This window comes from Lemur catta, chromosome 22, assembly GCF_020740605.2.
Source record: "Lemur catta isolate mLemCat1 chromosome 22, mLemCat1.pri, whole genome shotgun sequence".
Lineage (NCBI taxonomy): Eukaryota > Metazoa > Chordata > Mammalia > Primates > Lemuridae > Lemur > Lemur catta.
In genome coordinates, this window is record NC_059149.1 from 18,073,598 (window position 1) to 18,089,029 (window position 15,432).

The window sequence follows — 15,432 nt, forward strand, 5'->3', positions numbered from 1 at the left end:
CCTCTGTTTCTTTCATTTTATCTTTTTTCCTCACTTACATGGGTGCAGGATGCTTTGACAAGTTTTTTACTCTAACTCAGGATAAGATGCCTGTCTTCCCTTCTTTCCTCTTCATATGTACATACATGCCCAGTCTCTCTGAGGGATTCACGGGAAGCCATTGTCACTTTTCCACTTTAGAGGAGAGGGGAAGAGATTATTTTGTCCCCAAATTCTAGAGTAGAACTTGCTCCAGTGCTACAATTGAAGCCCGTCTCTCCTGATTACTGATACTTGCTTGGTTTTGCAAGGGCAGGGAATTTCTTTTTCTTATAGGAATGTAACCCTGTAGAATTCTTAGATCTTGGACTGTTTTCAGTAAAAAACCATCTAAAGATAAGAGCACTCTGTATAGAAGCAAGAGTGCTATCTCCTTCCACCTTCCCAGGAACAGAGTATTACTTACTGGTAGGCCAGCTCCACTTGTGTTGTCTCTGTCACTAAACTTCCCAGATGAGCCACTATCCTGACTTTTTTTAATCATAAATTAATTTTTCCTGTTTTTAACCTTCATATAAGTAGAATTAAACAATACTTTTTTCGTGCATTGTTTCAGGTTTGTGAGGGTGGTATGAGATTGCAGGGTTTTGTTTTTTGTTTTGCTGTGGTATTTGGAGTAGAGCAGTTATTTGTCTCACAAGGCTGCTCCTTCTTGTCCTTTGGATAGAGAGAGCAAGGTTTTCTTGAGGCTTTGTTTTTTTGTCTGCACCCATTGGCATTCTTGGATTGCTGACTTCTGAAGCAACTAGTCCAGGATGCGTGAGGCCAAAAGAAAACCCAGGAAACTCATCGCCATGTCATTCTTGAGGTCCTGAGGTCCCTAGCCAGTCTGCCTTCTCTCCACCTTTCAGAGTCGTCTTACACTTGTTTTTTTTTTTTTTTTAATGAACATTTTTAGCTGTGTTTAGTGGGAAGATTAGGAAAATGTATGTCTGTTTGATCTTTCTAAAAGGAGAAATCTGATTGTTTTACCTCTAAGATATTTTTTATAAACCTTGAAATCATGAGAAAAAAATAAAATGAAATATTTTATGCATTTATGGTCAGTTAATGATGAGTATTTAATATATTCACCAAACCAAAGTATTTTAACAAATTGATTAGGGGTAAAATACAATCTCATGCAATTCTGTTTCTATGAAATCCAAACTGAAGAATTTTATCCTGTATAAATTTAAATTTCTATGTTTAATTGCAGAATCTTTTAGCTGAAAAAGTAGAACAGTTGATGGAATGGAGTTCCAGACGCTCAATCTTCCGAATGAATGGTGATAAATTCCGAAAATTTATAAAGGCACCACCTCGAAACTATTCTATGATTGTTATGTTCACTGCTCTTCAGCCTCAGCGGCAGTGTTCTGTGTGCAGGTAATTTATATAATTTTAAAATTGAAAAAACTATAACCCAGGCTTATATATTAATTTTATTATATTTTAAAATATGTATAAGAGAATTAAAACTTTTCAGTAGTCAAATATAACTATGTGCATTTGAAAATAAGTGTATTCTAGAAAATGACATTGATAGGCTGATATTACCTTATTTGGGATATGTAAAATATTTATTGACCAATGGAATATAGCGTTATAAAAACTTATTTGTTATCTTTATATCCTACATATTTTCTTGTAGGTCACCTGATTATATCCAGTCAATGAAGAAACCCCCTTAAATATATTTTAGTACTCTGTTTTAACAGTTTAATAGAGAGGACTCACTTTTACCTAGAGAAGTCCATTCATTTACTTTTTGATACCTCCAATGATTAGAAATTTCTTCCTGTTCTATAGAAATAAACAATTAGAAATTAATGAAATGTTTGTTGATAAGAACAAATTAAAGAAAATTTTGGATAAGTACGAATATAATACATATGCAACAAATACTTTATTAAACTTTTTATTGTGAAATAATATAGGTTCACCTGCAATTGTAAGAAATAATGTAGGGATCCTGTATACTTGTTACTCAGTTTCCCCCAGTGGTACCATGTTACAAAACTACAGTATAATATCACAAGCAGGATATTGGTATTGAGACAGTCAAGATGCAGAACAGTTCTATCACCATAAAAATACTTCCTTTTGCCCTTTATAGCCACACTCACCCTCCAGTCTCCCCCTACGCCTTGAATTTGATCTTTGGCAATCACTAATCTGTTGTCTATTTCTATAATTTTGTCATTTCAAGAACGTTATGTAAATGGAATCATACAATATATGACCCTTCGAGTTTGGCTTTTAAAAAATTTACAGTAATTCCCTCAAAATCCATCCAAGTTGTTGTATTTATCAATAGTTCATACTTTTTATTACTGAATAACAATCCATGGTATGGATGTACTGCAGTTTATTTAACCATTCATCTTTAAAAGGACATCTGGTTGTTTCTAGAACTTACATTGTTATTTTTCTGGGATAAATGCCAGAGAATGTGGTGGCTGGATTATATGGCAGTTTCATATTTAATTATATAAGAAACTGCCATAATGTTTCCTAGAGTGGCTGTATCATTTAAATTCCTATCAGCAATATATGAGTGATTTCGTTTCTTCTTATCCTTGTCAGCATTTGGTGTTGTCACTGTTTTATTTTAGCCATTCTGATATGTGTTGATATTTCTTGTGGTTTTATTTTGCATTTCCCTAATGGCTGATGGAGTTGAACATCTTTTCATGTGCTTCTTTGTCATCTGTATGTCATCTGGTCATGTCTTTTGCCCATTTCTTATTGGATTTTGTATTGATTTTTGAGAGTTCTTTATATATTTAGGTACTAGTCCTTTGTAAGATACATGATTTTCAAATATTTTTTCTTAGCACCTATTACAGAGTCTTTTGTAGTTTTAATTTTGATGCGGTTTCTCCCTTTATAGTTCTTTCTTTTCTTGTTGAATTGAAGAACTGTTTGCCTTGCCCTAGATCCCGAAGGTTTTATGTTTTTTTCCTGCAAGTTTTCTAGTTTTACCTTTTACAGTTTGATCTCTGAGGGAAAGCATTCAGTCTTTCATGGTTAAGTATGATATTAGCTGTAGGTTTTTTTGGTAGGTTTTTTTTTTTTTTTGTAGGTCTTTATCAAGTTGAGAAAGTTACTCTTTTTCCTAGTTTGCTGAGAGTTTTTATCATGAATGGGTGTTGGATTTTGTCAGTTCTTTTTAGTGTCAGTTGAAATGATTTTTTCTTCTTTAGCCTGTTGATATAATGGATTACATTGATTTTCAAATGTTGAAACAGTCTTGCATCCTAGAATAAATCTCATTTGGTTGTGACATATTATTCTTTTATATATTGTTGGATTCTATTTGCTAGTATTTTGTTGAAGAATTTTGCATCTAAGTTCATTAAAGATGTTAGTCTGTAGTTTTTATTTTTTATATTGTCTTTGCCTAGTTTTGGTATCAGGGTAATAATGGCCTTACAAAATGAGTTGGGAAATGTTCCCTTTTTTATTTTTTGGAAGAGATTGTGTAAAATTAGTATTTATTCTTCTTTAGTTGGTAGAATTCTCCAGTAAAATCATTTGGGCCTGGAGATTTCTTTTTCAGGAGCATTTAAATTATAAATTCCATTTCCTCAGTGGTTAAGGACAGCACAGATTGTCTATTTCTTTTTGGCTGAACACGTTTTTTTTCCAATAACAAACACTTTTTGTGTTGAGACTCCATGTTCCAGGACTCTCCCACATTGTATATTCATTGTAGGCTTCTAAACCATTTTGAGCTCTAGTGGAGTTATTAGTAACTTGGATCAATGAAAAAAATTGGTTTCACTCAGACTAGCTTACAGAAAGGAAATTTTGAAATTTCCAAAAAGGATCTCATGACGTCCTAATAATGAGTGTATGCTGGGGCATGGCTAGAAGTGGGTAGAGAAGAGAGTGAACAACATATTTTGAAAAACAGCACTTTAGATGATTCTGAGTTCCCCACTTATCAAATTTAAGGACCGGTACTCAAGTGGGTATTAACACTATTGTCGAAATTGGGCTAACACACATGGAGAGAATATATATACCTTAAGGGATATTGTAAAGCCCTATTCAGAGAAAAATGCCACCTTAATTGCCATTTTGGTATAACAGTTCAGTTTCTACTAAAAATAAAAAATGCCTGGCATCCTGTAATGATATATATATTTTAGGGAAATCATTATTTCCTTAAAATTGAATATATTGATTTCCTACAGTCACCAGTATTGTGAAGAAATGTATTTAATTGATCATTATATTTTTGTAACTATAATCTAGAAAGATTTTATCGAAATATTTATTTCACAGTTACATAAAATTATATGTACTGTGATAACATAAACCATAGCATACTGTTAAATGGTGCATCCTTTGGGTAGTATTTTACTTGGCTCATTATGGTGTTAAATGGATTGTTAAATGTAGACTCTTAATTTTTAAATGACACTTAGCTTCTAACAACCTTTATGTATTTATTTGCTTTTTGTTTTTCACAGGCTATTTTATAAGAAAGTTTTACATTTTAGAAGAGTTTTAGATTTATAAGAGAAAAAGATTGAAGGTATTAGAAAAAATTTAATTAATGGATCAAGATGAGGGTGGTGTTAGAGAAGAAAGAAAGAACAGGTGAAAGTTGAAAAGCAAATAAAAAGTATAGACCAGATTTGTGGACCCCATGCCTAGACATTCTGATATAATTGTTTTGGGGTGGGGCAAAGGCACTGATTTTTAAAAACTATGACCTCTGTAGTTCTAGTGTACAAACCAGTATAAGGAAAGGGAAAGTAAGAAGCAGGTTCATGACTCATATCTCTTATTTATTTATTTTTCATTGAGGAACAATGGAATTGGAGAGGTTTAACTAATTGAATAACCAGGTAGCACTGATACCCTTTTTGATACTAGACTACCTAACTTCTTAGTGAAGAATCTATAGAATTAAATGATTTTCTTCTTTAGTACTTAGCAATTTAGGAGCAAGAGCCCCCCTTCTTTGGGATTATCATGTTTGCTTTATGGTATGAAGTGGCAAATGACTAGAAGAAGCTAGTGGTAGTATATTTTAAATGTGTAACTGTGGTTTCAGAAAAGTTGGATAGGGGTCAAAGGAAGCTGTGGAAAGCTTACAAACTAGTTTTGATACAATTAAGCTAGATTTTCACAAGAGTAAAGAGCAGGTTTTGTGTAGAAGCAGGATGGGGTTGAATATTAAGTAGTTATCATAAAGGGTTTATTTAATAAGTAAATTGCTGAAGTATGATATAGATGGTTTTTGATAGTATAGAGAAGCTTGAGGAACTATAAGACTTTCATAATGTCTGGATTATAAATTTGTATGTTGAAATTATTCAGGGTGGTATTGCCATTGGAAATGAAAAAAATGAGCTTATAGAGGAATGCCTTGGAGGCTGTTAGATGAAGATGATAAATTTATGTTGTAGGATGATATAAATTTCAGAGGAGGATCTGTTAAATAATTGTGATTAAACAGTGGTCTTGAGATCTCCTACTGAGTAGTGGTCTTAAGATCTGTTATTAAGCCAAGAGAGTGCTGTGATTCATAGGAGAGTGGGCAGAGTGGATCAAAGAGATCTAAAGGGGACAAGTAAGATGCAAAAGTAAACAGGAGTTTCAAGAAAAATTACTCAAATTATATTTCTGAATAATAACTTAAGCCTCAAAGGGAGTTGTAGATACATAAAAAAAGACACCCTATCATCAGCACCGTCTTTTTTTTTTTTTTTTTCCCCTGTGAATTAATTCCCCTGGGTCCTTCTATGGCAGTGTACTTTTGGACCATTTCTATAATATGCTGCTGTAATCTTTTACAATTCTATAGAGTCTTTGAAAAGGTCCTAACTGTAATTAAAAACTCTTAGTCCTTTCCTTTATGAGAGTCTTCTGTTTTTTCTTTTCTTTAAGGAAAAATGAAATTTTCTTCTAGAGTTAACTCACACTTAGATTCTCCAGTTGATTTTCTTTGCTGAAAGGCTGGTGAATGAGCTTTTGGCTTCCCTGTGAGCCCTTTTAGCAAATCACTCCTCTCTTCCTTCACACAGTCAGTTTATTCACAAATTTCAGAATTCAATTCTCACCTCCCTCAGTGCTAACATCAAACTCCTTGGCCAAATAAAGTTGTTAATTAAGACCGCTCGATATAATTCTCACCTCCCTCAAGTGTTAACTCCAAACTTCCTTTATCAAATTATACTGTAGGACATATTCTCCATAATTGCTAAATCTTTTACATATATTCTTCCACAAAGTTATTCATCTATTCCAGGATTCACTACAAATTCTAAGAACAAAATATCCTCTTCTAAGGATGGATTGATAGTTTTAAGAAAAAAAATTCAGCTGAAGGAAAACAAAAAACTATGTAGAATTAAGCAAAGTGCATGTATAACCAAAGTTTTGGTGATGTGTTAGAGATTGATATACTGTTGAACTCCAAAGATGAAAAAAATTAATGAATTACAAGGTAATTTGAAATGGATGGTGAATAACTTACTACATTCACATACCAGATATTAACTGGTTAATATCCTTTCTCCTACAACTAAATAAAATTGTTTACTATGTGTAAATCATTGAGGGTTCTATGTTAAGTCATTTTTATATATACAGTATATATATAATCTCATATAATTGTCATTATTCTGAAAGGTATATCTGAAAAAATCCATTTTATAGATGATAAACATTAAAGCTGAGAGTTTATGTAATTTATCCAAAGTCATGCAGCTAATAGCTGTCAGGATGGGGATTTGTGACTCCAGAGCTATTAGAGTTTAATGCTTTCTTCAAGTGCACATATTCATTATTGTCCTTACCCTGTGAACTGTAATTTGTATTTTGCTTTTGCATGCCAGCTAAGATTATTAGTCTTTTAGGGCAGGGATCCATCACCCAGCATTACTTAACCTCAAAAGATTGTGAAAAGCTTTTATTCAGGGAGCATTTCCTAATAGGGATTGATTGAGTTGAACATAGTTGGCTAAAACCATGTGGAAAAGAGCTCATTAGCCTTTGGTTTCATTATAGTAAGATCACATCTCTTATGGGATTAGGTTCTAAAATTAGGAGATAAGGTGAAAATTACCCTTGTACTCACTTAAAGCTGCGGTCCCCAAACCTGGGGCCCCGGACTGGTACTGGTTAGTGGCCTGTTAGGAACAGGGCAACACAGCAGGAGGTGAGCAGTTGGTGAAGCTTCATCTGTATTTACAGCCATTCCCCATTGCTGACATCACTGCCACTTAGCGGTGGCATTGGATTCTCATAGGAGCGTAAACCCTACTATAAACTGCACATGTGAGGGATCTAGGTTGACCATTCCTTATGAGAATCTAATGCCTCATGATCTGAAGTGGAGCTGAGGTGGTGTTGCTAGCACTGGGGAGCAGCTGCAAATACAGATTATTATTAGCAGAGAGGTTTGACTGCACAATAAATGTAACGTGCTCGAATCATGCCAAAACCATCTTCCCCATCCCCGCCCCTGTCCGTGGAAAAATTGTCTTATGTGAGACTGTGCCTGGTGCCAAAAAGTTTTGGGACTGCTTACTTAAAGCACTTGCAAGTATGTTACTTTATAAATGGTTTTCATACTACAACCCTTACCATTTCCTCTATACCTTTGATAATATTTTTATGGCCCTTAATTCTTAAGTTTCCCTGACACCTGAGCCAAGATATTTTACTTCTTTATCAAAAACTGGGAAACTCTCATGTCATTCACACATTCTTTTCTGGGATTGGCTAATACATGTGAAATATTTCAGGTTTGAGTGCATCTATAATCAATTAATATGAATGATGCTCTAGGATTATTGCTGAGCTTTCTGTCCAGTTGAATTTTTTTAAATGTCTTCAACTGCTTGTTTAATGATACTTGCTTTAGTTTGGAGTATTATGTTTCAGTTTTCTCTTCTTCATGATTTTTTTTTTTTAGGGAAATTTTTTATCAGTTGAAGAATTTTATTCTTCCTGATTTTTTTGTAGTAGCTCTGTATAGATGCTCTTGATCATTTGCTGCTCATTTTAAAATATTTTTTTTTTCTTTCCTAGACCAGAAATAATAGTTTATATGTGGGCATTGTGATTAGACTTTTGGGTGGCCTACTAGTTTCTTAATTCAGGTGCCCTTTTCCGTTCATAAAGTAGAATAGATTGAGTGCAACAGTCTTTTTCCTCCTCCTCCTCCTCTTCCTTTTCCTCTTCCTTCTCTTCCTCCTCTTCTTCTTTTACAATGGTGTATTTTGATTTTGAAATGATTTCTATTTCTAAAAATTACTTTTAAAAGTATAGTCTTGGTAGGTACTCTCAAGCATTCAAAATGAAGGTCAAAGTGTCTTCATGTTAATCTCTAAATCTAGAAATATTATTTATGTAAATTCATGTTAATAAATTATAATTAGTATTTCTGCTAATTTAAAGCATTTTTCCTTGGTTTCCATGATTTTAGTATATGTTAGTCATTTAACATATTAAGTAGGATTCACTGTTTTTCATGGTCTCAGACCTTAGTCCTTGAATAATTTCTTTTAAGGTATCTAGGAATCTCGATCCCATGGGGGTGACTTAGTGCAAACCAATACTTTTTCAAGTAAAACTGCTTCAGATATATTCTTTCCCTGTGGTAGGTTGTCTTTGTCAATAAAATACAGTGAAGAAGATGAGTTAACTCCCTTTATTCATCAGAAGGTAGTCACTGTAATGAATCTGTTCAGAAAAGAATTAACACAGCAGCCCTGAGATTGTTATTTAAAAAGGCCAGTTACCAAGGTTGGCCCTTGCCTGGTGTATGGGAACTTGGATTTGGGAATTTTCTCACCATTCCTTAACTGATCAGGCTGGCTTACTGTGCCTAAACTGTTGTACAGTGTCGTTAATGCTGAACACCTGCATTCCTTCTGGGAGTCAGGAGTTTTTTTGCCTGCTATATGGAGGTTGTCCACAAGGTCAGCCATCTTGGGCACTGAATCTTTAATGAGCCTTCCTGGTACACAACATTTTACACATGTTGTCACAACTCTTTCCTGAAGTAATTGAGTGAGTCCTGTGTGACTTGATAAGGAAGCACTCTTGGAAGCTTGCATCTAGTTTGTTTCAGACTTTGTACCAGGTGCCTTTCCCTTTGTCGATTTTGCTTTATATCCTTTCACTATAATTAATTTGACTGCATGTTGATTCCTGTGAGTACTTTTAGTGAATCACCAAACCTGTGGGTGGTATTTGGGGACTCCAACACAGAACCTTCTAATAATTCTGAAATGTTTCTCATTGCTCTTGGCAAGATGTATATATTTAATATTCATTTTAGTTTTTATTTAAATTCTCATTCTTCAGGTCTGTAGTATAAGTTTTTCCCCCCTCTTAAGAATCTAAAATAGTACTGAAGACAAAAAGAAACTTTATTTTATAAACTTGTAGCTGTTTACCATGGAATTGGATACTACTGTGATGATTACAATATTATATTAATGCTGACATTTATTTTTTGAACCAGTGTTTATTGAATGGTGACAATGTATAGGTATTGTGCTGGATAATAGGGAGATAATGGTGAATAAACTGACCTGGCTGTAGCTGTCATTGATTTCAGAGTCTGGTTGAAGTGCTGGACAGTATTCACATTACATAGTTAAGCTTATAATTACCTAACTCTTAAATGCCATGAAAGAAAATGACAGAGTTTTATGAGAGGCCCCCTGGTCTTGTCTGTTAACTTTTATGTTCAAAAAGATTTATTTTGGACAGTGATAATTGAAGTATTAAGATATACAGGATAATTAGTAATTCGTGAAGCATGTTTCTCTGCCTCCACACACTGGACATGGTTGTGTGACATGTGTGTCGAGTGTGCCATATATATTGTGTATCGTGTGTGCTCTGTAAATACAGAAAGTTTGGTTGAGAAGGAAGGAAGAACACATAAATTCTATATCAAGAGTAAGCCTACTCAGTAATGAGAGAAATTAAAATAAACTTTCAGGCCTGGTGTAGGGAGTAAAAGGGAAAGTAACTGGAGATGAGACTTGAAAATGCAAATAGTCGATGGATTTTAAGCTAGATGCTGAACGCAGAAAGATTTGTGTAACCCTTTGTCATTTGCTAAAGACTTTGATATGCCTCATGCTTTTAACCTCATGACAACTGTTGAGAAAGGAATTACTAGTATTGTCATGCTAAAAAGGGAGAAAATAAACAAAGTTTATGTGACTTTTTCAAGTTTATACATTATGAAGTGCAAGGCCAGTACACAGGTCCAGGTTTTCAGAATTCAAATGCTATCTATGTTTTTTCTTTTTGGCTATGTGGTAATAATAGGAGTAATATTACATTGTTTGAAAGTCATATTAAGAGTGGTAGGGTGGATTTTATATTTGTTTTATTTTATACTAGATTATTATACTTTTGTACATTGTGGGGTTTTTTGTTTTTTAACGTAGACTAATATATTTAACTTTGGGGAATAAAACCTACCACAGGATCAAATGAATTTAACTTCATCAAAGAACCCTTTCAATTTTTTTCCCCTAGATTGTTTTGAACTTGTTCCATTTGTTGTTTTTGTACTCATTATTTACGATTATAAGTGTTAGTCTAATGGATTGAAGTATCTTGAAGCAAGGGCCTATATGTCTTAACTGCTTCCAAACATTCAATTAATTCATCTATTTATTGATTCATTTATTAATCCTTTATTATTAGTGCCGCAACTATTTATCAAATACATATTATAAGCCTCATATGGATATGTAGTAGGTAGAAAACTTGTTAAATGAACAATGGGTAAATCATTTTGTTTGTTTACTATAATACTGTGACACTTTCCTTAGCATACCACATTTAAGCATTTATATGTTACTGTTCCTCAACTTTTTTTAAAAAGAACTAAAATCTCTTTGTCTCTCTTAAACTGGGTGCTAACTATACATGTTGTATATAATTCAATATCTTTTATGTTCATATACATTTTTGCTTTAAGATATATCTTGGAATCATATTTTATGTTAGAGTTGTTTTCCAAGGAAAGGTATCTATTTAGGTCTGATGAAGGAAAAAATAGATGCAAAAACAGAGCTCTAATAGACACAACCTCTTTAATTTATCTTATCAACTAGTGAATTATGCAGAGTCAATTACAATATGATAGTAAACTGTTGATTCCTCAGCTCTTGAAAGGCATTGAGTCTATTTAATATATTTCAGTCATTCAGCAGGGTCCTAGGTATGCATAGCACAACCAGCAAAACAACTCTGTTAAAAATCTTTGTGTAGGGTGCTGTTTACCAGTTTTTTGTTCTCAGGATTCCAGAACCTTAATTAATACGTGAGTCTGCTCACTGCAGATCTATGTATATCACTATCTATAAAAATTCTTTCATTTGTAGTTTTATGAAGATATACTTTGGAATAACTATTGTATAGATTTATGTATGTAATTCATCATAAATATAACCATAAAGGCGTATAATGAGAGTTTGACATGAATCCGTTACCTTATAGGAAGTTTTAATAACATTAAAAAGAGAAACCATGCTTCTTAAAACATTCCTTCAAAAATTACATTCATCATAGTAAATATATTAAATATATGGAACTATAGATGAGTTAATAATTCGTTATCGTACATCACCTTTTAAGAAGGATTGTAATATAAAATTATAGCATTTGTATTAAGTGATATATATATTTTTTCCCATGATAAATGGAGAAGAATTCATACAACAGATTTAACATAACAGTGCCCTGCAGTAATTGCTTAAGCCTGCCTGGATCCTTTTGATGCAGCTTGACTGCCCTCTTCAGGCTGCATACGAATATATTAGATAGAGCACTTTACAGTGTGCCCTGTTTTCATAAAGGTAGACCTGTAATATTACTATGAACTACCAAAACAAAGTATTTTTTAGTTAACAGCATTGGAAATGTAGTTATTTAAGTGCTTGGAGCATTTGTAGTTTTAAATTTCTAATTTCAGATGGCAGTGAGATCAAAAATGTACTAATGCTCACTAGTAACGTCTTACTTTTCTCATCAGTCCAAGCTGACTTAGACATATGCAAGAATCTGCTGAATTTCTTTGTCTGCCACTAGTTAGGTTTCCTCTATTCCCTATTAAGCATTAAGAATTTGGAATATGGAGAGGGGCATAAAGGTTAATGGAGTAAGGATAGACAATAGGGTCTTTGTTATTAGGGTGCATTTTTTCTAATCTTTTGTACTCTGAAGAGATATCACTGATACTAAGGTACATATTTCTGAGGCTTGTTGAATTTTTTTTTTCAGTGACACACAGATATGGTCACTGATCCTGTTGGTCCTGAATTACATCCAACAGAAGAAAGCCCCCATTTCCCTTGTCAGTATTATATTTTCTCTGAGTAGGGTCAAGAAAATGTAATTTTCTTTGGCTCCTGTGGAATTCTTTATTTTTGCTAGGGCTGTTCCTAAGTACATTGTCTAGAACATTTTGTTGGGTGCTTTGGCCTGCTAGGTTCCAATGGAGAGTATGTACAAGATAAGTCACACCTTTATTTATATAATATTTTAATGGTCTCATGTATTTTCCCAATCATGCCATTTCCAAACACTTATTCTCTTTTCCTCCTATATATCATACACAGTTGCCAGATGCAGCATTCTTAAATAGTATTTTACATAATCTGCTTCTTTCAAAAACACTTGTAGTTCACTGTTTACAGAATAAATCCAGGTCCTGTGTATCTTTTTACCACTTCCAGTCTTTTCTTATTTTCTAACGTGAAGCTTATATTCTATTACTTGAACACATAAACATAGTCTTTGTTTATACTGTTTCTGTTGCCTCTCCCTGTCCTTTCTTGCTTATTGTTAACATAATTTTAGTCCTTCCAGACATACCATTGTTATTTTCTGATGTTTTTCATATTCACATTTTGTATAACTACTCCAGCCCACTCTGATCTCATCCTTCTCTGTGTGCTATATAGCACCTACAATCTATATTCCCTTTTAAAATATATGGACCTTATGTATGTATTGGAGTACAAACCTATTCTTTCCTCTAACAAGACTCTTAAAGATGGAGGCTGAAAGATGGAGGCTGTGAGGTACACCCCTTGCAGCACATATTACAATTGTTGAGTTTAAATATCATTGATGATTAAAATCTGAATTCTACATTTGCATATGAAATTGGTATTACTCACATGACATCACATGATGATTTCATCATTATAACCTTTTGAATCATGAACACTATTCCTTTGACAAACAGCATACATTTGTGATAGTACACAGATTTAAAATGTGTTTTTTTTTAACCCCCAACACCATGGAGTAAAGCAAATTTCCCTTAAAAGAGACAGTAACCTGTGACGTAAATCTGACTAATGGGCTTTTAGTCAGACTTCACTAGAATTTAGAATCTCTAATGTGGTAAATTTAGTTTTAAGGCATTTATGATATATTGACTGGTTTGAAAAGTGTAATATTCATCATCACCATTAACCTTTATTGAATGCCTACTCTATATTGGGTTCTAGGCATTGGACAATTGATACATATAAACAAAACAGATACATGTGTAAAATAAATAGTGCCACAAAGTTGCTGAGAACTTTCATTCCAGACAGTTGCATCAACAGCTATTGTAGGTGTAGAGATATGAAGTGACTTCTGAAGGAGAGGCAGTTTTTGAGAAAGATTTTGAAAGAAGGGAGGATATTCTAAGCAATGTATTTCCTGCACATGGTAAGAATGGACATACGGTATATTCATGAAACAGAGAGACCCTTTGTGTGTGGTATGTTCATAGAGATATAGTTTATATAAGTTGTGGCCAGGGTATGGAGGATCTTGACTTCTTCCCATTGTCTTCATCATATGGGTAGTGGGGAACGTTTCTGGATTTTTGAATAGAGGATAAATTATACAAATTGGTTTTTGGGAAATTAACTCTGAGAAAATGGAATGATACGGAGTACAGAGTTTGAAGGCAAGTTCAATTCATCCTCTTTGACTCCTCATTACTCTTTATCATATTTTCTTTTTTTTCTTCATAGTACTTATGATTATCTGAAAGTTGTTTATTGGTATGAGGCCCCTCTTTCTTAGTGGAATGTAAGCTTCTAGAGATTGAGGACCTTGCATTTGTTATTCACCCCTGCATTACCTGGCACGTTCTTGGCACTAATATGGACCTGTGGTTTGAATTAATGAGTTCATAAGTGTGCACTTAATCTACTCTAGTGGGCTAGGTTATAAAAGTATGAGGAAAAGAAATTCAACATTATTCTTGTCTAGGTCATTCCATAAGATGCTATACGTAGACATTGAATACTAAAATATGATTATTTTTATTTTTTAGAATGAAGCATTTTCACTACTTAGAATATCATTATCACAAGAATGCTAGTTTTTTTTCTGATTTACTATTTCTCTGTTTTATTTAAAAAGTTAAACTGTCATTTTTTGTAAAATACTCCAATAATGGAATTGTGTTTAATATTATTGTTTTCTTAATCATAATGCCATCCTTTCAGTGAGTTTTTTAAAGCAGTATTGGTCGAAGGTTTATTACTATGTAAAGATGTTCAGACCTATTTATATGTTAGTGCCAGTTCAATGTGTGAAGTTACTATACATTTTTTCTTTGAAAATTAATGATGAATACTTACCAGTCATATTACATTTCTTATGATAAAAATCAAATCTGATTTTAGGGCTCCTGTTGTTTTGAACTTTGTTTTGATTGTAGGATTGGGAGAGGCACAGTGCAACACTGTTTATACAGATGAGAGAGGGTGTAAATGTGTATTCTGTACATATTCTTGTAGTAAACAGACAGCGTGTTCTCATTTATGTTGCAGCTTCAACCTGCCAGTGTCTTAAGTTCTTTCCCTCTTTAGGCCTTTGTGCTTGTTATTCCTGCTGGCTCTTTCTCATCCTTGGCATTTGAGCTTTATTATCACTTCATCTGAGAAGTCTTTTAATGACCATACCATCTAAGTACATTCTCCATTATTTCCTATAGTGCTATTTTGTATATTGTTTTCTCATAGTAGATCTTAGTTTTTAGTTTTTTTATTATTCATTTAGTTTATTGTATGTCTCCTCACTAAAACATCAATGTTATGAAGACCAGAGATCTTGGAGATTACTTCTTATTTCTTGCTATTAGGTGTTTAGTAAATAGTTTTTGAGTGCATTACAGTAGACTAAATCTTATTTAACCACGGGAGCTTTAAAATTTGTAACTATTTTTATTGAAAATATTCTAAAACGTACTGTATCGTTTTCTGCCTACTGGGCACAATGCAGTCTTATAGTAATCATTACAGCGATCAGTTTTGGTGCTGTGCTCTAATAAAACGATGCCTTAGATCTTTATTTTATGCTAAAATGACCTCAGACTACAGCACTGTTCATATTTAG

The 15,432-nt window shown here is 33.4% G+C and overlaps 1 protein-coding gene across 2 annotated transcripts in view; it reads left to right on the top strand.

Annotated features, from left to right (window-relative positions):
• Window positions 1–15,432, top strand: part of TUSC3 (tumor suppressor candidate 3) — a 135,579-nt gene that overhangs the window by 41,768 nt on the left and 78,379 nt on the right. For both annotated transcript variants that reach the window (XM_045535832.1, XM_045535831.1), the window contains exon 2: window positions 1,238–1,407. In XM_045535832.1, the coding sequence (XP_045391788.1) occupies window positions 1,238–1,407 (170 nt within the window). The remainder of the gene's footprint in view (window positions 1–1,237; window positions 1,408–15,432) is intronic.